At 40.9% G+C, this 25146-nt stretch overlaps 3 protein-coding genes across 5 annotated transcripts in view; 2 read left to right on the top strand and 1 right to left on the bottom strand.

The window, feature by feature from the left end:
* Positions 1-786: 786 nt before the first annotated feature.
* LOC133404146 (cytochrome P450 2U1) lies at positions 787-6542 on the top strand. Its single transcript, XM_061679790.1, has 5 exons — positions 787-1251; positions 2391-3041; positions 4388-4549; positions 5652-5819; positions 5899-6542. The coding sequence occupies exons 1-5, from the start codon at positions 840-842 to the stop codon at positions 6078-6080; spliced, it is 1575 nt and encodes a 524-aa protein (XP_061535774.1). The 5' UTR covers positions 787-839; the 3' UTR covers positions 6081-6542.
* A 1334-nt stretch (positions 6543-7876) lies between these two features.
* hadh (hydroxyacyl-CoA dehydrogenase) lies at positions 7877-13187 on the top strand. Its single transcript, XM_061679664.1, has 8 exons — positions 7877-8102; positions 9009-9137; positions 9210-9367; positions 9878-10004; positions 10687-10776; positions 10845-10917; positions 12694-12810; positions 12885-13187. The coding sequence occupies exons 1-8, from the start codon at positions 7986-7988 to the stop codon at positions 13001-13003; spliced, it is 930 nt and encodes a 309-aa protein (XP_061535648.1). The 5' UTR covers positions 7877-7985; the 3' UTR covers positions 13004-13187.
* Positions 13188-15537: 2350 nt separating this feature from the next.
* lef1 (lymphoid enhancer-binding factor 1) overlaps positions 15538-25146 on the bottom strand; it is a 73580-nt gene continuing 63971 nt past the window's right edge. For all 3 annotated transcript variants that reach the window (XM_061680444.1, XM_061680445.1, XM_061680446.1), the window contains exon 11: positions 15538-16354. The gene's annotated coding sequence lies outside the window, so the exon portion shown is untranslated. The remainder of the gene's footprint in view (positions 16355-25146) is intronic.

Raw genomic sequence — 25146 nt, 5'->3', positions numbered from 1 at the left:
ATTTTTTTAACAGATTTTTTTTACAAGTTTATTTTAGATTAAAATATTTTAATGTTAAAAACAATTCTATTTTAAATTTAATTTACAATTTAGATTGTACAGATAATAGTACCGTACTCATGAATTAAGGGGTTCATCAGGCATGTGCACGTGTAACCACTAGGTGGTGATCAAGCACCGGTCCTTTTTTTTTTCTTCCGCAAACCATTTTTTTCTTAATATTTAAAATAATAAAAATTACTCTGTCATCAATTCCACCCAACGTGTTTCAATATTTGACAGGCATTTATCGGAGAATTGTAGATATGCTGCTATTCCCTCCACCTTGACTAAAGCCCCTCCGCCTTGACTAAAGCCCCATTTCCAGCTGAAGAAACCCAGACCATAACATGAACGAACACGAGGCTGCCACCACCATGCTTCACTGTAGGTATGGCGTGTTTGCATCAAACATAACCTTTTGGATTAATGGCCAGAAAGTTTAACCTTGGTTTCATCGGACCATACATTTTCAACCACACACATCCTGGAGATTTCAAGTGTATTCTGTAGCCTGGCTTAGCTAAAATAAGTAGTTGTGGTTTTGACTGTGATGCTTGTGTTAACAGAAACAAATACTACGTTTAATAAATATGTTTAACAGATTTAAAATGTGCTGCAAGTCAAAATCTAGGGATACAGCCTACAATTTCCATCCAACCTATCAGAGAAAGCTGTTTTTCTGTCCACCAATAAGAAGCCAGCACTGTGCAACAATACCGGAAGAATTGTTCTTTGTTTACATAAAGGCAAAACAAACATGGCTTAGTTTAGCCTACTTTAACCATCACTTTGACACGATGCTCCTGCTTTGGAGCAACTCGCCCCTGTCTGAAGTCAACATTGCGACGCTGCTCGTCGTCTTCGTCGCGTATTTGTCCGTTCATTACCACCTGAAACGACGCCGGCGTCTGGCTAACATTCCTCCGGGTCCGAAGCCCCTGCCGATAGTGGGCAATTTTGGCGTTTTTCTCATGCCTGCGTTCATCCGGAGGAGGTTCGGGAAGGCGTCGAAACCGAGCGCGACGCCCGTGGAGGCGTTGACGGAGCAAGCCGCGGTGTACGGCGACGTGTTCAGCTTGTTTGTGGGCACTCAACTCATAGTGGTGCTGAACGGCTATGACGTCATCAGGGATGCTCTGCTCAATTACGCCGACGTGTTCTCAGACAGGCCGGACATCCCTGCGGTCACCATCATGACCAAACGCAAAGGTGCGGTTTTGTGATTTATTGAGTGGCTATGCGTTATGAAATTGATATATATATTTTTAATTAAACGGCATTTGTATTTATGGCATTATTTACGATTTTCTTTACGGATTTGAATTTTCTATGTATTAAATGGGATTTGTATTTATGATTTTTTTTAAAAACGATATTCATTCTGGAATTAAATTTTTTTATGTATTAAATGGCATTTATATTTATCGCTTTAATGATTTACTAAATTAATGTGATTTTGTTATTTAATTGTTTCTATTCCAGGGCATTTTCAGTTATTTTATGTCTTCATTTATTTACATTTAATGGCGTTTTGTAGTTATGGTATTATTGGATGACATTTTTATTTAATGTAACTGCATTTTTATTCATGAGGACTAATTTGAGTAATGACTTTGTTTTAGTTTGTTAAGTAAATTTTTAGTGATTTAATAAACTATTTAATTACATTTTCAGTTATATTTACTGAATGAATTTTAGTTATTTAATGTCTAGTTTAGTTATTTACTGACTTATTTGTTTATTCATTTAATGACGCCATTTTTAATTTCACCAAACTTTTACTTTTTGAACTTTAATTACACGTTTTTTAATTACATTTGTTATTTAATTATGTGTTTATTGAATTACATCTTTCTTGGCATTTTTAATTGTTTATGAAATTATATTTTTAGTTATTTAATGGCCTGTTTTAAGAAATTTGGATTTATTTAATGCCATTTTAGTAATCTAAAACCTTCTTAGCATTTTTATTTAATGGCATTTTTAGTTATTTAATGAGCCTCCATTGTAATCAAGCTGGATTTCATACAGTGGACCCCCACATACTCACTATTCAGCACACGCGGATTCACCTATTCGTGGATTTTTCTTCAAATTTTTTTTTTCTAATTTTTTTCCCAAATATTTTTTCCAATCGTGGTTTACCACTGTTTATTTAGGAATTTTTAGGGTTTAAAAAAAGGTATTTTTTTTATCAATGCAATTATATAGGGCTTCAATTATCCACGGATTTTCTTTATTCACTCTCCAGCCCGGTCCCTATCCCCCACCAATAGCTGTATAATCAATTGCAACGTAACTAGCATCTGTCCTAAATGCACTCGCCAACCATATTTTGTTTTCCCAAGGAATCGTCTTTGCGCCGTACGGGCCGGTGTGGAGAAAGCACCGCAAGTTCTGCCACGCGTCTCTTCGGACATTCGGTGTGGGGAAGTTTAGCCTGGAGCAGTGCATCCTCCAAGGCCTGGCGACCGTCAAAAGCGAGCTTCTGCGAGTGCGTGAAGAGGGCGGGAAGGCCGGCGTGGACTTGACGCCGCTGGTCAGCAACGCCGTCTCCAACGTCATTTGCTCTCTGGCACTCGGCGAGCGCTTCTCCCGAGACGACCGCCAATTCGGCACCCTGCTGGGCCTGATGGTACGAGGCCTGGAGCTGTGCGTCAACAGCCCCGCCGTCCTCATCAACGTCTTCCCACCACTCTACCACTTGCCCTTCGGCGTCTTTGGGGAGCTCCGGCGGGTGGAGCGTGACATCACCACCTTCTTGAAGAAGATCATCGCCAAGCACTGCGACACGCTGGACCCGGGGAACCCCAGAGATCTCGTGGACATGTACCTAACGGAGATGGCGGCGCAGAGAGCCGCGGGTGCGGAGGACAGCAGCTTTAACGAGGACTATCTCTTCTACATCATTGGGGACCTCTTCATCGCCGGCACCGACACCACCACCAACTCTCTTCTCTGGATCATCCTCTACATGGTCGTGCATCCTCACGTCCAAGGTAAAAATAAATAATGGCCTGGTTGAGGTGGCTTCCATGGCAATACAGAGTTCCCCTGCTATTCGCAAATCGCGAAAATCTCAGAGTAATTGACAACCCCCGAAAAGTTTTATACAGTGGTGCCTTACAAGTTTAACTCGTTCTATGATCACATTGTAACTCAAAATGTCTCTCCCCATTGAAATGAGTGGAAATTCCATTATTACGTTCGAGCACTTCAAAAGACACAGACAAAAATGTGTGTGTAAAAACATAAATCAAATTTAAGGAGGAAAATCTGTTTATGCATCATTATAATTCAATGGGCATTGTGCTGCTCATTCATGTGTGCATACTTTGGCCACCAGGGGCAGTATTATAGATAGACATAGAGTTCTACATGTAGATTTGACGGTGAAAGACGAATGTCACAGCTAAACTGCAATAATATTAGTAATTTTTTTCGCAGAGGATAAAGAATATATGCCGTTTAGTATTGTTGTATGCTCTGTCTGCATGTATTGCTCTCGCCCAACTACATTGATTGCACAAATGCTAAAAAAATTGTTGAAATTTGTTTCTACAATAGATAACATTATGTATTTTAATAATAAAATTAGGAATGCAACTAACAATTATTTTAATAATCGATTAATCTGTCGATTATATTTTAACGATTATTCGATGAATTGGATAAAACAATTTTTAAAAATCCATCCCTTTATTAAAAAAAGGACATTATTTTAAATTAACAGTGCAGAAAATGCACAAACATAAACTGATTATGATTCAGTTACTGGTTTGGTCTGTAAGATGTCATAAAATAGGCAAAAATGCGCATCATTGTTTTTCAACGTAAAAGCAGATGTTTGGAGGACTACAGAAATCTGAGAATATTTACTGTTGAGGGGCTTAAATTTTTAAGGATCTGGACAATCTTAAGTGAAAAAATTTCTCTTAATTGATTAATCAAAACAGTTGTCGATGAATTTGATCATTGATTAGTTGTTGATTCATCGTTGCACCTCTAGATGAACTCATATAATAAAACCATATAATCATCCATTATATCCATCCATCAATTTTCTACAATACTTTTCATGTCTGCCTCAGAGAGTTTTCCCAAAACAGCATGTTAGGCTCATTGGAGACTTTAAATTGTCCATTGGTGTGAAAGGTTGTCTGTATACATCCTGCAATTGATTGATTGGGACCAGTCTAGGGTGTATCCTGTCTTTTGGCCAAAGTCGGCAGAGTTAAATCACAGGTCCTCCCGTGACCCTAATGAGCATAAGCAGTTTGGAAAATGGATGAATCAGAATCAGAATGAGGATTATAAGATATTTGCTTCCACCACACGGATTCAGACAAGGTCCAGGCCGAGGTGGACGAGGTGGTGGGAAGAGGCCGTGTGCCGTCTCTGACTGACCGCGGACGTTTGCCCTTCACCGAGGCCACCATCATGGAGGTCCAGAGGCTGACCGCCGTGGTTCCTCTGGGCATTCCACACATGGCGTCCAAGACAACAGGTGACGTAATACGACAACTAATCATGCTGATTTTTTTTTTTTTTTTTTTTAACCTTTGCCAAGTAGGTCACAATGTGTTTTGTGTGTCCAACTTCATGTATTTTACTGACTGAAACACCAATTATATTAATATAAATTGTTTATAACAAGTAAAACTTGAAAAAGTCTTATTTTCTAAGTTAATATTGTATAGCAACTAGATCGACATAATCAAATCAAGAACATACTGTACAACAAAACGGAAGCGGCCACAAACCACAACGCAATCCCATCGGACTTTTGGTGAGTGGCAGGCTACATCATCTGGAGCAATCCACAATCAGTATTTATCTAATTATATGACAAAACTCAACTCACCATAGTGTTGTAGATGAATAAAAATTGAACATACAACTTAAAACAATTACATGTAAAACAGTTCAAACCAATACAAAGATGAAAACAATGCATGCAAGGTAAGCAAAGCAAATAAAACACTAAAACAAATAAAACAAGGGCAGTAACATAAAACATTTCCATAAAATACATGATACTTAACAGAGATGGTGATTACTAAATGTAGTAATGTAACTACAGACATGTTATGCTCGGTAAAGTTGGCTGTAACAAGTTTTGCTCTGAACAACCAATAAGAGGATGTAAAAATGCTGAGGTCATCCAGCGCCTGTGAAGATGAATTTGAAATGTGATTGGTTAATGAAATTGTCCCTTTGCTAATGTAGTTTCAGTTTTACATGGCCCAGCATTACTGATTCCAAAGGCCCTGAGGCAGTTTAGGTTGACATGGCAGCACTAGAGGCTGAAATCTGATTGGACAAAAAAAAAACTAATATCCTCATATTTGAAGCAGTGCAGACAAGAGAAACTCTACAAAATCAAGGGAATAGAATGTTGGGAATAAATTCATACAATTTAATGGAAGAAATAGAAGTAATTTTGTCAAGTAGGGCCGTGCTTCTCCAGGCGAGCATAGAAGGACTTCCCGGCCTCAACGCTCACCACTGGATATGGAAATGATTTTACCTCGCAGATTCGAATGAGTAGTTTCACTTGATTGTAGTTACTCTCGTCATATTTTTATTCACGTGCGACACGTTCGCAGACTTCCGAGGCTTCACGATCCCGCAAGGAACGGTCCTCCTGCCCAACTTGTGGTCCGTCCATCGAGACCCCGCCGCGTGGGAGCAGCCCGACAGCTTCAGGCCGGAGCGCTTCCTGGACGACGAGGGCAAGCTGGCCAGAAAAGAGTGCTTCATGCCTTTCGGGATCGGTATGTTACTCGATCGTACGCGGCGAATCCGCGTGTGAACGCAATGTGACGTTCCGTCCGCTCTCTCCTGGGTTTTCAGGTCGCAGGGTGTGCATGGGCGAGCAGCTGGCCAAGATGGAGCTCTTCCTCATGGTCACCGGCCTGCTGCAGGCCTTCACGTTCCGGCTCCCGGCGGGAGCCTCGCCGCCTCCCATGCACGGACGTTTCGGCCTGACGCTGGCGCCGTGCCCCTTTGTCGTGTGCGCCAGCCCTCGTGGGTAAAGTCAGTCGAATGGACGCCCCAGAAAGACAAAGTGTGCAATACGTATTCATACACATGGATGGACACTTTATTAGGGACACTCGGGGATGGACTGGGACAAAAATTCAGTCCTGGCATTTTCTGTCCAAACCAGACTACAGTATTAGCGGACACCACGTAGAAGTCCACAAATCTCACGCTGTCTTCTCTCAAGCAATCTACATCCATCCATCTCATCCAATCCAGTCAATCACAGGATACATACTGTATAGATAAACAGTTTAGTCTCAAACACAGACCGGCGTGTCTTTTGACGTAGTACTGTAAATATCTGACCACCAATAAAGTTATTGAAAAAATGTGTGGGACAGACAACAGGTCTGAGACAGACAACAAAATGCGTGGATCAGAATACAAGACAAATTTGCTCTTTCATGATTGCACTATGTCGGACTACTGCAATAAAACCTTGTATTCCGATACCACCGCGTCCCGTTTTTTACGATCATTGGGCTTTATCTTGTCAACTCAAATGCGACCGGATACACTCGTTACCATGGCAAGGACAACAAGAGTGGATCGTGCCGACTGTATTATAAGAACAAAATGGGGAAAAACGTGTGTTGGTGGTCACCGGTGCTCGGCACAGGAGAGGACGTTCGTTTAATTCTTGCTTCAGGTATGTTCACTGCCGTTCTGTCAAATCATGCTATCAAGTTTCGGTGTGGGTGAAGTAATTTAATTACAATAAAGTAATTTAATTACAGTAAGTTAGCACCCATTATTTCTGTCATGTAACGTTGGTTTGACCTGACTGATTAGAATACACGATCTGACTAGAGCAGTGATTTCCAACCTTTATGGAGTCAAGGAACATCTTTTACACGTGAAAAATCTCACGACACACCAACAAACAAAAATGTCACAAAAAGTGGATGCATTAATTACTGTATTTACTTCCTGCCATCGAATAGAACACCATTCATTTGTTCTGTCTGTCACTATGCCTCACTGGCATAAATAGATGAACAAAGATACATTATTTAAATATAATTTTTTTGTGCAATTAAGTAAACAAGTATATACAGTAAATGAACAGGTCATTTAAATAGACACATTGCTCCATCTTGTGATCGGCTCGGTGATCGGTTATTGTTTTTTTTAATTCGCTGATCGGCTCCAAAAACCCTGATCATGTAAAGCCCAGTTAGTGTGTTTGTTGGTTAGTGTGTTTACGTGTGCAACCATTGTTTTAGTTTACACCCTGACCACAGTCCACCTGGGGGCTCAATATTCAGTTGGAAGGTAATTCACGTATACAGTAGCAGTACATTCGTCAAGTCTCAACTCTTTTTAAAAAATATTGTTCATATACATAAAATATGCTTCATTCATATGAAACAGTACTGCTTGAAAGTTTTGTTTTCTTCGATTTGAGGTTTGCTGGAGAACTTTGGTTAGAGCAGCTGTAATCTTCTACATAGAAAGGTCACCTTGGATTTAAAATAAAATTTATAAACTTGGGATTTTTTTTTAATGTACATTTGAGGCAGTGATGATAAAAGCTTGAGAATTAGCACTTTTTATGATTAATGTTTTTTTTAGGCGGAGACATTTTGTTTGGCTTTTGGGCTATGTTGAGGGTGACAACATTGAGGAACAAAGCCAGCAATCCCCATATCAATCAATCATTAAGAGACAACATGGCGTCCATAAATCACGTGACATGGATTTAACCAATGCGGAGCAGTGCGGTGGTTTCAAAGAGTGTCCAGACTTTGTTTTCTCCAGGGCTTTGGGTGACCTCGGGTGACCTGTTGACACCTGTTTACGTGACGTCATCAATGTGGGTCAAAAGTCAAGAGAGCGTCTTGGCGTCACATCACCATCGACCGTCCTGTGTTAGCTAGCTACTGCACGTCGTCATGGCTTTCTTCGGTCACCAGTTGTGCAGAGCTTTCTCCTCGTCGGCCCTCAGGAATGTGGCCGTCAAGCATGTGGTCATCATCGGCGGAGGACAAATGGGTGCGGGAATCGCTCAGGTGGGCCGAAAAAGAAGCTTTGGAGTGTTAGCCGAGTGGCTCGCCGGCTAGCCGAGTGTCGCCGAGAGCTTGTTGCTTCTACGAAGACCGCGACGACAGAAGAAGTACAATTAAAGCGAACGGTATTTGCTATCATCTGTGCGGTATTTTATTAAACAGCTACTTTACTTGAAATGGCAAGACATGTCGTCCAATGAACAAACTTTACGTCAAGTTCAAACAGGACGAGCTCCACTTAACTGCGATTGCAAATATGGCCACCAGATGTGGCTGTCTGCTTTTTATTTGTATTGGCCAAAATCACCCTCAAGGTTTTTCCAGTGGGGAAATAATGGAATTCAAAATAATATATTCCACAGTCAGACTATCACCATCATAAAGGGACACACTTTGAAAACAATACAAACACATTTAAACAGTGCAGTGCATTGTATTTTTTAAAAACTCAAAACAATGCTCGAAATGCTGACAAATGGTGAAACTATTCATTGATATCAAAATTATAGCACTTACAAAAATGCTCAATACCGGGACTGTGAAAACTTAACTGCGATGTAGCGGAGGTTTTACTGTATGGTTAATTTAGCCAGTGTTGGCTTTTCGCATGCACCAATGATTTATTGTCATCACCTGCTCAAGGGCAGGGGAATTCTCGGGATCTTCAGTAACGCCACAAAAAGTCATTACATTTGTTGCCCGTTGCATTCTTTTTTTTTTTTCTTTTATATGGGTGCTTTTAGTAAGACACCTTGGAACAAAATGGGGGATGATGCATAATGTCTCCTTTAGGTGTTATACAAATATAAATGTGAAAAACTGTTAATAGTAAAACAAAAAACAAACTAAAATGCAGCATCATGTGTGTGCTTCTTTGCCAGCTAACGCCTACGTTAATGTTTGTGATAGGTCGCTGCGTCAACCGGCCACCAGGTGACGCTAGTGGACACGTCTGACGGCATCTTGACGAAGACTGTCAAGGGCATGGAGACGAGCTTGAAGAGAGTGGTCAAGAAAAAGTTTGCCGACAAGCCCGAGGTTAGTGGGGGATCGTCACAAAGGGGGAGTGGTGTGACCAGTTTACCCGAGTGGTTTATATTTTGTTCCCAGGCGGGTGAGGCGTTCATTGAAAAAGTCCTGGGCAACGTGTCCACCGCCACAGACGCCACCGCCGCAGTCCAGAGCACGGACCTCGTGCTGGAGGCCATCGTGGAAAACCTGAAAGTCAAACAGGATCTTTTCAGCGAACTGGACAAGGCGGCGCCAGCGTAAGCGTCGCTTTTGTTGCGCTTTTCCTTCTAAAGTCGCCAGTGCACAACCATTTCACAACGGAAGCTAGAGCTGAAATGATTAAGTAAGTCGAATAGTTCGATTCCCCCCCCCCAAAAAAAAAATAGGCGGGGCAAAATCTCTGCCTCAAACAAAGCTTTGCAGAGACTAGTCTTCCACACGGACCAGTCTGTGTAGAAATAAGTTGAAACAATGGTGGCGAGCTAGTAAGCTCCCCGGATACATAAAGTTTTCCAACCCCTGCATTATGTTTGCAAAATATTTCAGTGTGTGTCTACTTTGTAGTGACTCGAAATAATATTTGAATTTCACTTTTTGAATTGAACTACAGTACTGAAATAAGTTGTTTTACACCGTGTTGTAATTTTTTTTTAGATGCACTCGTACTGTACGTTCATTGCGTTTCCATTTAAGTCTTGTAGGTGTCGCTGGCGCAGCTGTCAAAACAAATAGATAATTTCCTCCCCAATTTGACTTTTTACTTTCAGACACACCATCTTTGCTAGCAACACATCCTCGCTGCCCATCGGCGACATCGCTAGCGTCACCTCCAGACTGGACCGCTTCGGTGGCCTGCACTTCTTCAACCCGGTCCCCATGATGAAACTCGTAGAGGTAACGCACCCGCTTTGGTTCCACAACCTCATAGATAAGAAAATGTCGTTGATCCCCCTCGCAATGTGGACATTTAAGGCTGCGCGCACCGTGCGACGCGGCTGAACCCGACTGCACGCATTGACAACTGTTTTCATGAATGGCCGATCGGGTCTGCTAATGGTTTTGCCGCGATTGCAAATTTTAATTGCCAGTCAAAATGCACGAGCTTTCACTCGCACTAAAAATAAATGTCCGGGTTTTAAGTAGGCGAAACACAGATCCGTATGAATACAGTATATAAAGCATCAAATATTGTTTTACATCAATACCTACCAGTTTTTGTAATTTTTTAATGTGCCCACGTCCACTCACTTTGGCAACCGGCTTCTTCCTTAACTTTGAAACAAATATAATATTCCCAAAATGCATTTTTTCAATTTAAAATTGACAATGTTAAAAACAATAACTTGAAAAGTCCCAAAAAATCTAAATAAATTGTGTACAAGTATTTACTTTATTTTTCAAATGTTTTTGTTTATTAAAAATATTTAACACCTTACACTCGATACACCTTCGATGTCTATATGAGTAAATGCAATTACTGTATGTGTGTCAATATTTCAGTTTCCCACCAAATTAAACATTGAACTTATATCCAAGATGGAGACACGTGGATGATATAATTGGTCCGCCCCCGCAGGTCATCGGAACGTCGTCCACGAGCCAGGAGACGTTGGACTCCCTGATGAACTTCAGCCGTGCGCTGGGCAAAATGACCGTGTCCTGCAAGGTAGGACTTTCCCTTTTAAAGTCAAACAACGCAAAGCTCGCCGGTTGACCGACACGCCTCCCGTTCAGGACACACCGGGATTCATCGTGAACCGCCTGCTCGTCCCCTACATGCTGGAGGCCGTCCGTCTGCATGAGAGAGGTGTGAAACCCTTTCTTTCCTTAAAACAAATCACTGTCTGATAAGTGGAAAATATTGTTAATATAGCAATCACTATAGTGGACATCAATTTAAAACCTCCTGTCTTCCATCTCCATGAGTCTTGAAGTCATGCAACTACAGTAGATGCTAGTTAACCCTTTAATTTCATATAATTTACAGGACAAATATTCAGGATATACAGTGGGCACGGAAAGTTTTCAGACCCCCTTAAATTTTTCACTCTTTGTTATATTACAGCAATATGAGAGCTTATAGCTCACAGTGCATGTCAGAGCAAATGAAAATCATGAGGTCAAAGGAACTGCCTGAAGAGCTGAGAGACAGAATTGTGGTAAGGCACAGATCTGGCCGAGGTTCCAAAAAAAATTCTGCTGCACTTAAGGTTCCTAAGAGCACAGTGGCCTCCATAATCCTGAAATTGAAGATGTTTGGGGCCATCGGAACCCTTCCTAGAGCTGGCCGTCCGGCAAAACTGAGCAATTGGGGGAGAAGAGGCTTGGTAAAGAAGAACCCAAAGATCGCTGCGGCTGAGCTCCAGAGATGGAGATGGGAGAAAGTTCTAGAAAGTCAACCATCACTGCAACCCTCCACCCGTCGGGGCTTTATGGCAGAGTCGCCCAACGGAAGCCTCTCCTCAGTGCAAGACACAGGAAAGCCCGCATGGAGTTTGCTAAAAAAACACCTGAGGGACTCCAAGATGGTGAGAAATAAGATTCTCTGGTCTGATGAGACCAAGATAAAAAATGTTGGCCTTAATTCTAAGTGGCACGTGTGGAGAAAACCAGGCACTCCTCATCACCTGTCCAATACAGTCCCAACAGTTAAGCATGGTGGTGGCAGCATGATGCTGTGGGTGTGTTTTTCAGCTGCAGGGACAGGGAGACTGGTTGCAATCGAATGAATGCGGCCAAGGGCAGGGATATCCTGGACGAAAACATCCTCCAGAGTGCTCAGAACCTCAGACTGGGCCGAAGGTTCACCTTCAAAAAAGACAATGACCTTAAGCACACAGCCAAAATACCGAAGGAGTGGCTTCAGAACAACTACGTGACTGTTTTTGAATGGCCCGGACTTAAACCCGATTGAGCATCTCTGGAAAGACCTGAAAATAGCTGCCCACCAATGTTCACCATCCAACCTGACAGAACTGGAGAGGGTCTGCAAGGAGGAATGGAAGATGATCCCCGAATCCAGGTGTGAAAAACTTGTTGCATCATTCCCAAAAAGACTCATGGCTGTATTAGCTGAAAAGGGTGCTTCTACTAAATACTGAGCAGTCTGAATACTTATGGCTGTGTGATATTTCAGTTTTTCTTTTTCAATAAATCTGCAAAAATTTAATTTCCGTTTTTTTCCTGTGAATATGGGGTGCTGTGTGTACATTAATGTGGAAAAAAATTAACTTATATGACTTTAGCAAATGGCTGCAGTATAAAAAGAGTGAAGCATTTAAGGGGGTCTAAATACTTTCCGTACCCACTGTATATTGGGATATCAAATTTTGTCCATATTGCACAGCTCTACTTTCATGCCTTTCGGAGGACTGCTAATCAAAAGATGTTTTCTCGCCGCATGGGATGTCAAAATTGTGCATCCGTCACTATACTAGACACTAGTGTATTATGAACTACTATTTCTGACTACATTGGACAGCTATTTCTAGTCAACTTGTTAAGCTGATATACATAATGTCAAAAGTTGCACATCAATCACTCCAATGGACATTAGCATTTCATCGCATGTGCATAATTGCAGGTCACGGGTCCAAAGAAGACATCGACGTGGCCATGAAGCTAGGTGCCGGTTACCCAATGGGACCTTTTGAGCTGCTGGACTATGTGGGACTCGACACAGCCAAGTTCATTTTAGATGGTGAGTGCAAATGTTATTCTCGAAAGTGGACAAATGAATCTGGACTTGTGTTGAATGGTTGGTGTTGTGATCAGGTTGGAGCGCCATGGACCCAGACAATCCACTCTTTGTCCCAAGCCCTTTGCTCAACAAGCTGGTCGCAGACGGAAAGTTTGGCAAAAAAACAGGAGAAGGATTCTACCAGTACCAGTAACTTCACTAAAGTAAAGAATGGTGACAGAAACTGAAGAAGACTGCTAAACTCTACTCTTCCATCAATGATAATGTGAGGAATAAATGATGTGCCTTTTTTTTTTTTTTTGCCTGAATGATGAGATGATATCAACCAAACGTCAACAATAAATTAAACCTGAACGCAGGGGGGAAAAAGGTTGTCAGTTACCAATTGTCTGTCGATGTTTTTTTTAACAAGCATTTGAACAAATAAAGACCCCTTCCCTATTTAACCCTCTCGCCTTAATATTTTAAAAGCATAATGACTTTCACTGTAATGTCCTGCCATTCTTAGTGAACACAAGGTGGGACCGTTGCTTTTTAAATGGGAATGACAAAAATCCCTTGATGAAGCTTAACTAGTTTGTTTTAATACACTTGCATTTCTTATACACTTAATTTCACTCGTTTTTTAGATTTTTTTTTTTTTTTCCTTTGTCCCAAGCTTGTTTATTCATCGCATTGTACATATTTATATACACGTTTTTTTTTAGTTACAAGCTGTCGATCGATGGATTTTTATTAATTTAAAAAAAAAAAATTCCTTTGACTTGTGAGCGCAAACTTGAGATAAGAGTGCTGTATGGGGGCAGTTTACTCAGCTCACTTCACCAGATGCTGGAGTTCGGCAGATATTAGTAAAATATTCTTCAAAAAAGAGGCTTCAAGCTCTTTCTTGTCACCGTCAGCTGAATTTGATTGCCAAACTAAACATAAAGCTAAGATAATTGCTTTTTGTGTGTTTGAAACAACCACATAGCCTCCGCTAGCATACAATGGGGAAACACCATATCCACATGGGCAGACAATTAGCATCTGTGGCAGTTTGCCTCTCAGCAACGGATATCTGAACACAAACGGTGCAGCAACACATGCAGGCACTATAGCAATACTCACAAGCATATTCTTTAACCTCTGCAAAGAAGGATAAATATTACTTTTGTATTGATAAGCAGGCAGTGGAACTGATTCTCCAGAACTGTTTGTCGGTCTTGTGCTGGCCAAGGGGGACACTGCAGAATGAGCAGCACAATGTGCTTTCCTGGAGAAAGTGTGACAAAACTTTATTTCAATATGTTAGTAGTTTTTGTTTTAAAAAAAAGTAATTTTCACCAAAGTCCTACTAAAGGAGATGACACAAGGCGAATTAAGCCTGTTGGCTACTCTCACATCATGCTGTATTTTTCAGTAGGAAAGGAGGTATTTTACCGAGCTGTCGGTGGAGCGCGGCCCCTTGTCTCCCCTTTTTAAAAGGTTACGTGAAAATATTTTACATTTTTGTAGCAGAAAATAATCATGCAATAATTACCGTGTGAATTCAAAAACCTTTGATTTGAGGGTATTTACAACCAAATCAGGGAAACGGTGTAGGAATTACAAGTTCGTGTTAATGCATCCCACTTTTTAAAGGCTAGCTCAGTGCATCCTAGCATTGCTTATGCTCAGGTGAAGCAAAGTGTAATAATAATCAAAACACCACAAACATAGGGATTTCCAGCGAGTTGGAATTTCAAGTCATGTGTTATATGTACCAGAGATCTTGCGTTGGAGAGAGAAAGCCGCGGCAGTACCATTGCAAACCTACTTCTACAGAGACTGTATTGCTTCTCTCAAACGCAAGATTGCGAGAAAATATTTAACTTTTTGTTGAAAAAAAAAAAAACTTTTAAAATATTATTTTTCTCAGAGTATGACTTGTCAAAACGACAAATCACTCAATTTATATCAAATATATATATTTGGTCAAACATGACTGAATTGTTTTTCTTCGAAAATACTTTTTTTCCCCTTGAAAATGTCTTTTTTTTCTTCAAATACAGGACTTTTTCTGGAAAATGTAAAGATTTCTCCTGAATATAAACGTTATCACAAATCTTACTTTTTTTTCTTTTTAAAAAATGTATGACTTCTGTTCTTGAAAATACCACCATGACCATGAATCCTGCTGTTTTCATGCACATCCACACCGCCGTTACTAACACACACGAGTGATCAAATGGTGCCTTTTTATTTATTTTTTTAAGAAAAACAAAAACAAAAAATGTGGAAACGGTTCAAAGACAACCACTTGGGAAGCAAAAGTGCTCCTCCAAGACGACAGCGACCCCAAATCATATCAATACGGGATAAATTCATCATCATCATCGTGGAGCAATAGTAAAATAGAGAAAATATCACAGACTGTGTGGCTGACAAAACATATAAACAAAAGAGCTCACTATTTTGCTACCAGGGGAAAAAAAAAGGTCCATTGCAATGGAAGAGAGACTACCAAGTGCTGGGGTAAATATATAATATCTGCTTCATTTGTCTGCTTGTCCATCAATAAAATATAAGCCTCACTGTTGCATGTCGCCTGAAAAAAAGACCAAGAAAAAGGACCTGGGAAAAAGTACATACACACACACAGAGCGTTGGTTTATAAGATAAAAAAAAAACAACAACAAAAAAGCCTCCCGAGAAAAGGGGGGGGGGGGGGGGGAAGGCTTCAAAGCTTATGTTAATATATGGCACTATATATATATTTATATAAAAAAAACAATATTAAAAAAAAAAAAAATGTACACCGAAAAATTAAAAACAAGGGCTCAAGATTTAAAAAAAAAAAAGAAAAAAGGTTGATCTTTTCGACCAAGCAACTGGTCCAACTTATTTATATAAAAAAAATAAAATAATAAAAAGTGTTGAGACGAGATGAGATCCCTCCATGTTCCTTAGTGCAATCTACAAGAGGTGATTGGCCCGTTTGGTCGGAGCGGGCGGGAACCCCAAAATGGTCGCTGGACTCCAGTGGAAAAAGCAGGAATGTTGACCCTCACCAAAATGGTCGGCTGGACTCCAGTGAAAAAGTGGGAATGTTGACCCTCACAAAATGGCTTTATATGACATTAATGGAAAAATATAGCCAACATTTATTATTGTGTAGTATCAGTATTAGTGTTGACCTATTTTTTTAAATTTTAATTCATTTGTTGCGGTGTGTCGGCCTCCCGCTCCTGAAAATGACAAAAGAGGTGACAAATAACTTAAAATAACTTAGTTGGAGTGTGCAGGTGGTGTGTGTTAATGTGCGTGTGTGTGGTCAGGAAGTGACACACACGCACACTTTGAGTGAAAACGTGAGCGATAGTGATTGTCGTGTTTAGTTCAGTGTCTTTCCAGCAGGGGGAGTGTGAGGTGTAACTTTTAGGGGGTGTCAGGTGATAAGTGTTGGGCGGAGGGGGGGGTCCTCTGTGGGTCTTCATGGAATCTTAGCAGGCCTCCATCTCGATCAGAGGCCCTGCGGCGGCCGCCTTCGCGTTGCATGTGGAGAAGTTGTTCCGTTTTCCTCCTGCGGTGACCAGAAGACAGGAGTTGTCGTTAGTTATCGCCATGAAACAGGCAAACAAAACATTCATATCAAAGGGACACAAATGGAAAATACCTGCAACAGACGAGTACTTCCCCGAAAATATACTGCTTTTTTCGGAAACTTCTTTTCTCTTGAAAATATTCATCCTTTTTCGTAAATGTAAAAAGTTTTCCGGAAATTTGTATTTTTTTCTCAAAAGTACGTGCACAACTTTCTTCACGAAAATGTATGTCTGTTCTAAAAATATCTTAAAATGTATGATTATTTTTGTTTGAAGTCTAATATTGAGAACGTACATTTTGAAGAAAAAAAAAATCAAATTTTCAAGAAAAAAGAGGTATTTGTTTCTCCCAAAAAGTTGGAATTTATCAAAAGTAATAGAATGGATTTTTCTGGTCATATTTGAGAAAATAAGTCACTGTTTGATCATTTTTATATTTACCAGAAATGTATTATAATTTTTTTTTAGAACAGTCATGCATTTATACATTTCGTTTTCAAAAATAATTTATTTAATATTTTTGCGAAGGCACACATTTAATACAAAAAGGGCATTTTGTAGAAGAAAGTTATGCATCAAAACCAGTCATCATCAAATAGAATCCCCACTGAAACGCTGAGGTCAAAGATCGACCTGAACAAAAAAGCCATTGACATATATACTTTAGTTAGCTTCTTCCTGTTAGTCGCATATGAAACATCTTCACCACATGTGCATTAAAGGGACCGCGGCCTCCGACCCCCATCCCTCATCTCAGCGCAACCTTGCACCCCCCGCCCTTGCAGCCGCCACAGACATGAAACAATCTGGCCTTCCTGCTCCGGGAAAGGAGTGTGTGTGTGCAGGGAGGGGATGGGGGCAGGGAGGTGCGGCAACGGGCCAACACTTCACAAGGTCCGGCCGACACAAACACCAGGATTCAGGAGCAACTTGACCCCTTCTCTCCTCCTCCTCCCGCCTGCATTAGCGCTTAGGAATGCTGGCTGGCTTTTTAAAATGTTTTTTATTTTTTACAGGAAATGAAGCACTCCTCTGTTCACGCACGCACGCACGCACGCACGCACACACACACACACACACACACACACACACACACACACACACACACACACACAGTGATCTCTATCCCAGGACACAAGCTCTGCGGCGGGCGTTTGAAGTGCGTGAGGTTAAGATAACTGGCGCGGCCTCGCGTCTCAATCACCGCTTTCAACCTCCCGCGCGCCCAATCAAAGGGGGCCGCGGCTGAGAAAGGCCCGCCTCTTAGCATCCATTTTAACCCCGCCGCCCCCTTTGACTGGGCTGTTTCTTCTGGTGCCATTAAAAAGGAAAACACAGCGGACAAATTGGTCTTTTAAAAGAGGTTGGGAGAGAGGCCGCAACCAACACGACTGAGGGAAATACACTAGCTGGACATATTACAGTAATTCATTCATTCAGAAAAAAATAATTAAATAAAAAAAATAATTTGCTTGTGCCTTTCGGATCACATTTGCCAAAGCAGGACATTGTTGCGTCCAAAATACATTAAAACTGCCGTTGCGGCTTCACCCATTCAGGCAATTGAGTGGTGACATCGGCGGATATTAAACTTCTCACGCGCTACGTTCCAACTATTAGATTCATCTTTTTATCCTCAAAACTATAAAAAAAAATATATAAATATTGAACAAAAAAATCCTATATTTTATTACCACTTGGAAGTCAACCACGCTTGCCTTTTTGCAGCACAGATGGGATGGCAACTCGACAGGACTGCAGGGCCTTGAGAGGAAGCGGTCTGGTGCATATTTGGCGACGGCTTTTTCCAAAGTGGCAGTAAAGTTAGGCCACGGAGGAATAAAAATGAGCGGACCCATTAAAGAAGGCACCTGGAGGAGGAGGTTTTGCACGCTCAGCACTTTCTCCAACACCGCTTCCTTTCCGCACTCACTGTAAAATGTTTTTTATTTTTTAAACATGCCATCACAAGGCCAGCCAGGAAGGGCTTGAACCTGAAAAACTGCCCGGAAACCGCCGGCATGTGTGGGTGTGACTAATGGGAGGCGCTGGCCACATCAGACGCGGCGACCGTGGGGGGCCTGCACAGCTCGAGTCTGGCTGTCCCCCCCCCACCCCGACAGAGCTCCGTCTGAGTGGGTGTGAGCCGGGGGTGGAGGGTGGGGCAAGCGGGACGTTCAAAGACTCTGAACAATGAGTGGTCCCTTCACTGTGGTCCCGCTTTAAAGTGAACATGACGAGGGAGTCTAAACTTTGTACACTTTAAAACCCTTAAATACTGTATATACAAGTGACTACAGTGGACAGCTATTCACAAGCTGTTTTCTACTATATCGCTTAAGTTTTGCTGTTGCATCAGCCACTACAGTGAGTGGACAGCTATTCAAAAGCTGGTTCCTTCTATTTTCATGAGGCTTGATGTCGCATCAGTCACTACTGTACAGTAGTAGCGGTTTTCTTCTCTATGCGTGAGTCTTGATGTCGGCTAGCCATTGGGTGGCGATGTATGGAATGACGACACCCAGCGATCCACTGTAGTGACTGATGTGCAACTTTATTCAAACGTGAACGCATTCAAAACACTCCGGGGGGAGTTGTCATAATTGGTGCATGAGAGGGTTAACGAGTAGAAAATTGACTGAAAAATAATATGTCCCCTGCTGCCTCCTGATACAGATAAGGTCCCGCGACTCGGCCTCAGGAAGCGCTCGAGACATGACAAAGACCCTCATGGCGTTTAGCGCGGCACTTCACAATGGGGCTCGTGACTCCAGGCGAACACACGCAGGGGAGCAGTCTAAACAACAGGCCACGTGTCAACAAACACGGCCGAGGCTTTACGAGCTCCTTTTCATGCTTTCTTCCTCCCAAAAGAAGGAGAACAAACATCAGATACGATGCTAGAAGACCACATACAGTATGTATCCTACCGGACCATCTAATCTCATTGTCTAAGATATTGTTCATGTATACGTAACATATGAGTAAATAAAATAATCACGTTCCAATAACAGTTCCTTTTAACAGTCTACTGAATGGTTGCATCGAAAGGGCTACACAAACCCCAATTCCAATGAAGTTGGGACGTTGTGTAAAACAGAAATAAAAACAGAATACAATGATTTGGAAATCCTTTTGAACTTATTGTCAATTGAATACACTACAAAGACAAGATATTTAATGTTCAAACTGATAAACGTAACTGTTTTTTTGTTGTTGCAAATATTCTCTCATTTTGAATTTGATGCCCGCAACACGTTGAATGCCAGTGACCTTTGATCCGTCAGGTGCCACTGCATAAAAAAAACGGCATCACTGTGTAAAGGGGGCTTACATGGGCTCAAGAACATTTCAGAAAACCTTTGTGAGCTAACACAGTTTGACGCTACATCTACAAATGCAAGTTAAATCGCTACAATGCAAAGCGAAAGCCATATATCAACAACACCCAGAAATGCCGCCAGCCGGCTTCTCTGGGCCTGAGCTCAACTGAGATGGACCGACGTAAAGTGGAAAAGTGTGCTGTGGTCTAACGAGTCCATATTTCAAATTGTTTTTGGAAATCATGGAAGTCTTAGGCCAAAGAGGGAAAGGATCATCCGATTGTTATCAGCGCAAAGTTCAAAAGCCAGCCTCTGTGATGGTTTGGGGGGGTGTTAGTGCCCATGGTATGGGTAACTTGCACACCTGTGAAGGAACCATTAATGATAAGCAACATATGCTGCCATCCAAGCAACATTTTCATTTTCAGGGACGTTATGTGCCTCCTTATTTCAACAAGACAATGCCAAGCCACATTTTGTACGTGTTACAACACCGTGGCTTGGTAATAAAAGTACTAGATTGGCCTGCTAGCAGTTCAGACTTGTCTCCCATTGAGAATATGTAGCAAATTATGAAGCACAACATTCAACAACAGAGATCTGGACTGTTGAGCGACTTTAGTTGTACATCACAAGCAAGAATGGGAAAGATTTCCGCCGACAAAGCTTCAACAATTATTGTCCTCAGTTCCAAAACACTTACTGAGTGTTGTCAAAAGGAAAGGTGCTGTAACATAGAGGTAAACATGCACCTGTCCCAGCTTTTTTGGAACAAGTTGCAGGGATCAAATTCAAAAGAAGTTTATATTTTCCCAAAAAAAAAAAAAAAAAAAAAAGATCATCAGTTTGAACATATATAATATATTGTCTTTGTAGTGTATTTAATTGAGTATACGTTGAAAAGTATTTAAGTCATTGTATTCTCTTTTTATTTACATTTTCACAAAGTTGTAACAATGTTTTCAGAAAAAAAGTGCATCCATCCATTTTCTGTACCGCTTAGCGACACTAAGGTCGCGGACGTGCTGGAGACTATGCCAGCTGACTTCGGGCGGGAGGCAGGGTACACCCTGAACTGGTTGCCAGCCAATCAGAGGGCACACGTAGACAAACAACCATTCGCACTCACATTCACGCCTATGGAGGATTTTGCATATTTTCAAGAAAAAAGTTGGTTGACAAAAAAAGTATTATAATTTCAACAGAAAAATATATTGTATCTTTGACAAAAAAAAAAGTCAATTTTTGAGAAGAAAAAGTTTGGCACCTTTTTGACATAAAAATAGAAAATAATATTTTCAGCAAATGGGGGTGGGGCTCAATTCTACCTAATTGCAGTAAGCCACCCGTGTGGCAATCGATAGGGTATGCAGAGTGATGGTGTTCCGGAGTCATTTTTTTTTCACTTTCACTAGCTGGAATTTAAAATAATAATAATAATAATTAAAAAAAGCAAACTTTGTTGGTAGATGATAGTTTTAATGGCTGGAAAAGGATTCAACATGGTTCCTTGCTCGATGAGCATTCTTAGAAAGGTCTCATAAGACGAAAATATTTGCGAGCGCCACTTACGGGAGATTTGTGCCACGGCGGTGGCATCCAGGAGTGCGGTGGTCCCGCGGTTTGACTCGCTTACGATAACAAGGCACCCACGTCCAAATGTTAATCACCACTTGGCTCGGTCTTACAAGTGCACACTGAATTGAAACTCAGAACATAAAACGACGAAGTAGAGGGAAGTAAGGAATTTTTGCTCCCGGGCTGCCCCAACACTTGGAAGTGGAATGAATACAAATGACGAATGAGAAATTGCTTCGTGGTGCAACAAAATTCGTTATTTAAAATGTTATTTTTTAAAATGTTATTAATTGATATGTCAGATTGTTGTCCCTCTCTGTTATAAAACAAAATGCTGTATGAAATTTTTTGAACAGTAACATTATCATCGATGCCAGCAACAACACGCCAAACTCATTTTGTGGTATTCAAAACATACGGCTGACTTTTGTCCAGTGTGGCCAACTCGCTGTGAAAATGAATAAATTGGCTTTGCATGTAATACACATTAACAGAACTTGTTTACAATATAAAAATGTTAAATCACTTCACAACGATAACGATCACTGATGCTAGCAACATACTATGGCATTAAAAACATGGCCAATTGTTGTCCAGTTTGATCGATTAAGGCTGGAATCAACTAAATTGGCTATACTGGCATAACTTTTGGTCAGTACTAAACCTTAACAGAACTTTCCAACATTAGAAAATGGTACAATAATTTTGCAAAACGAACATTATCATCGGTGCTAGGGACAACAGAATGAGGGAACTGTTTGGCATTTTTTTTAAAATGCCCCTATTGCTGTCCAGTGTGGCCGAAAACGACCAAGTTGTCCCTCAAAAAAGCTAAACACGACTACGTTAAAAGAAATGATGACTGCATTACAACAGTAGCATCTCGATGCTAGCAATAACACAATAACAAACAAACATTTTATGGGCGATTGTGTCCATTGTGGCGTACTAAACACTAACAGACCTTGTCTGTGTTAGAATAACATGAACATTGTGTAGCTTTTTGTAAGTACTAACACAACTTGACAAATTAATAACTGTGTGATGATTTTAAACATTTCAGATTACTTCTGATTGTTGTCCAGTGTGGCTAAGTAATGCAAAAAACGATCATTTTACAGTACAATACAACTAATATTATAGATTTAATAGATTGCGTTGTAGCGGCACGGTGAATGTCTGGTTAGAGTGTCTGCCTCACAGTTCTGAGGACCGGGGCTCAATCCCCGGCCCCGCCTGTGTGGAGTTTGCATGTCCTCCCCGTGCCTGCGTGGGTTTTCTCCGGGTACTCCGGTTTCCTCCCACATCCCAAAAACATGCATGGTAGGTTGATTGAAGTCTCTAAATTGCCCGTAGGTGTCAATGTGAGTGCGAATGGTTGTTTGTTTATATGTACCCTGCGATTGGCTGGCAACCAGTTCAGGGTGTACCCCGCCTCCCGCCCGATGATAGGTGGGATAGGCTGCAGCACGCCCGCGACCCTTGTGGGGATAAGCGGCTCAGATAATGGATGGATCGATAGATTGCGTTGTTTCAAGGTTGAATCACGACACACTACGGCGTCGAAACCAAGCGAAAAATCAACCTCGGATGTAGAGGGGCTGCAAAGAAACCTGTTCTTTTTTTTAATTTTTATGGCATCTAAACGGAGCTAACCTCAATCCAGCTCTGTGGGATCTGCATAAATTGAGGGATCGGGGAGTTGCGGCAAGATCCTCGGCATTATGCATATTACTTTAAGGGCTGTCACCGAGAATCAACTGAGGTGTCCATCCCGCAGCGGCTAGGCACTGCTAATTATTGGATCAGAGACAGAGTGGCTTCTGAGCGCTTTGAAAGCCAACTGTGGCGGAAGGAGGGAGGGGGGATAAAAAAGCGAAAAGCAGCCCAATTTGGGGAGCTACTGGGTCATGAATCGATCGACGGGTTGAAAACCTTTGTGCCATTTTTGACGTAAGAGCAGATTAGTCACAAGTGACCGGCTTTTTCAGCGTGGAATAACAGGATGCTGGCAGGGAGGTAAAATATCCATCCATCCATTTTCTATGGCACTCGTCCTCATTAGGGTTAGCTGGAGCATATCACAGCCGACTGGGCGAGAAGGCATACAGGTTTTTGTTCATCTTTTTTCTCAAAGGTTTGACACTCACTTTATTTTACTTCACATTTTAACAATGGTTGAAAATATGACTATTGTCGAAAATGTACACTTGTCAAAAATATGTCGTTTTGTCTTGAAAATATAATTTTTTAAAAAAAATATTTGACTTTTTGTTAAGAATGTAAAACTTTTTTGTTAATACACAACTTTTTGTTAAAAATCCTCAACTTTTTCCTTGAAAATGTAAAAAAAAGGTTTAAAATATAAGACTTTTTTTTTTTCTTTATCGCAAATGTTTTTGATTCTTTATCGCAAATGTCTTTTTTCCCCTAAGAATGTAAAAAAAAAAAAAAATTCTTTGTCACAAATGTGTTTTTCCCCATGACAATGTTATTTTTTGTCGAAAATATTTGACTTTTGCTGACAGTATATGTTTTTCCCATAAATGTAGAATCTTTCGTAAAAAAAAGAAAAGAAAAAAAATCAATGACTTGTCCTTGAAAATGCTTCAAAAAACCTTGAAAATCTGACTTTTCTTGAAAATGTATTTTTTTTCTCAATAAATGAAAACAAACTTTCAAAACCGTTCTTGAAAATGTTGTATATTTTTTTTCAAAATATGCATCGTTGGTTTGAAAATGTAAATTTTTTTTTTTTGCTGAAAATATTTGACTTCTTCATTGAATGTACACATTTTTTTGGTGACAACATCCATCCATTTTCCAAGCCGGTAATCCTCACAAGGGTCGCGGGCGCGCTGTAACCTATCCCAGCTATCATCGGGCAGGAGGCGGGCTACACCCTGAACTGGTTGCCAGCCAATCACAGGGCACACATAAACAAACAACCATTTGCACTCACAATCTGACCTAGGGGCAATTTAGAGACTTCAGTTAACCTAGCATGCATGTTTTTGGGATGTGGGAGGAAACCGGAGTGCCCGGAGAAAACCCACGCAGGCACGGGGAGAACATGCAAACTCCACACAGGCGGGGCCGGGGATTGAACCCCAGTCCTCAGAACTGTGAGGCAGACGCTCTAACCAGTCACCCACCGTGTTGTTGAGAACATATAACTCATAACATTCAACTATTTTTCCTTGAAAATGTAAAAAAAAAAAAAGTTTAAAATGTAAGACTTTTGGACGAAAAGAATCTCCGAAAATTGATATTTTTGCTGAAAATAAACTATTGTGTTGACTTCTTTGGTTGTTTTAGTTGCACAATGCACAAAACAGTCTGTCTCACAGACTAAAACAGATGTGCTAACCACTGATCCACAGTGTTTGCAGGGTGGGAAATAGAAGGAAGAAAATCCTCTTAAAACAAACAAATAAAAAAAGTTAGCCAAATAATGCTCCTTTTTGAGCCCAGGTGACGCTCTTTGACATGTTCCCGATCGATACATCTCGCCTTTTGTTCCGACCGTATAATAGACACCGTGAAATCTTCAGGCAAAGTGGCACATTAAAAAAAAAAGGAGGGGAAAAAAAGCTCCCGAATGTCTGCTTGACAAAAGAGACGTGACACATGTAGACCATATGGAGCAAGGATGATGACGTTATAAACTAAGACAAAAACATAACCCTAACCCTAATGCTCTGGACTTATTCTTTTAATCAGAATATATGAACACAGATGTTGTTTTTTTTTCTTTTTCTAAAGGCACTTCATCCACCAAGATATATATACACACACACACATTTTAATGGACACAATGACTATGGCATGGACCTTTTTTAGGATTAGTCTGTTTAGTTTTTTTCAAA

Source organism: Phycodurus eques, chromosome 6 (genome assembly GCF_024500275.1).
Source record: "Phycodurus eques isolate BA_2022a chromosome 6, UOR_Pequ_1.1, whole genome shotgun sequence".
In the NCBI taxonomy this organism is placed as follows: domain Eukaryota; kingdom Metazoa; phylum Chordata; class Actinopteri; order Syngnathiformes; family Syngnathidae; genus Phycodurus; species Phycodurus eques.
This window is presented reverse-complemented; position numbering and strand designations above follow the sequence as displayed.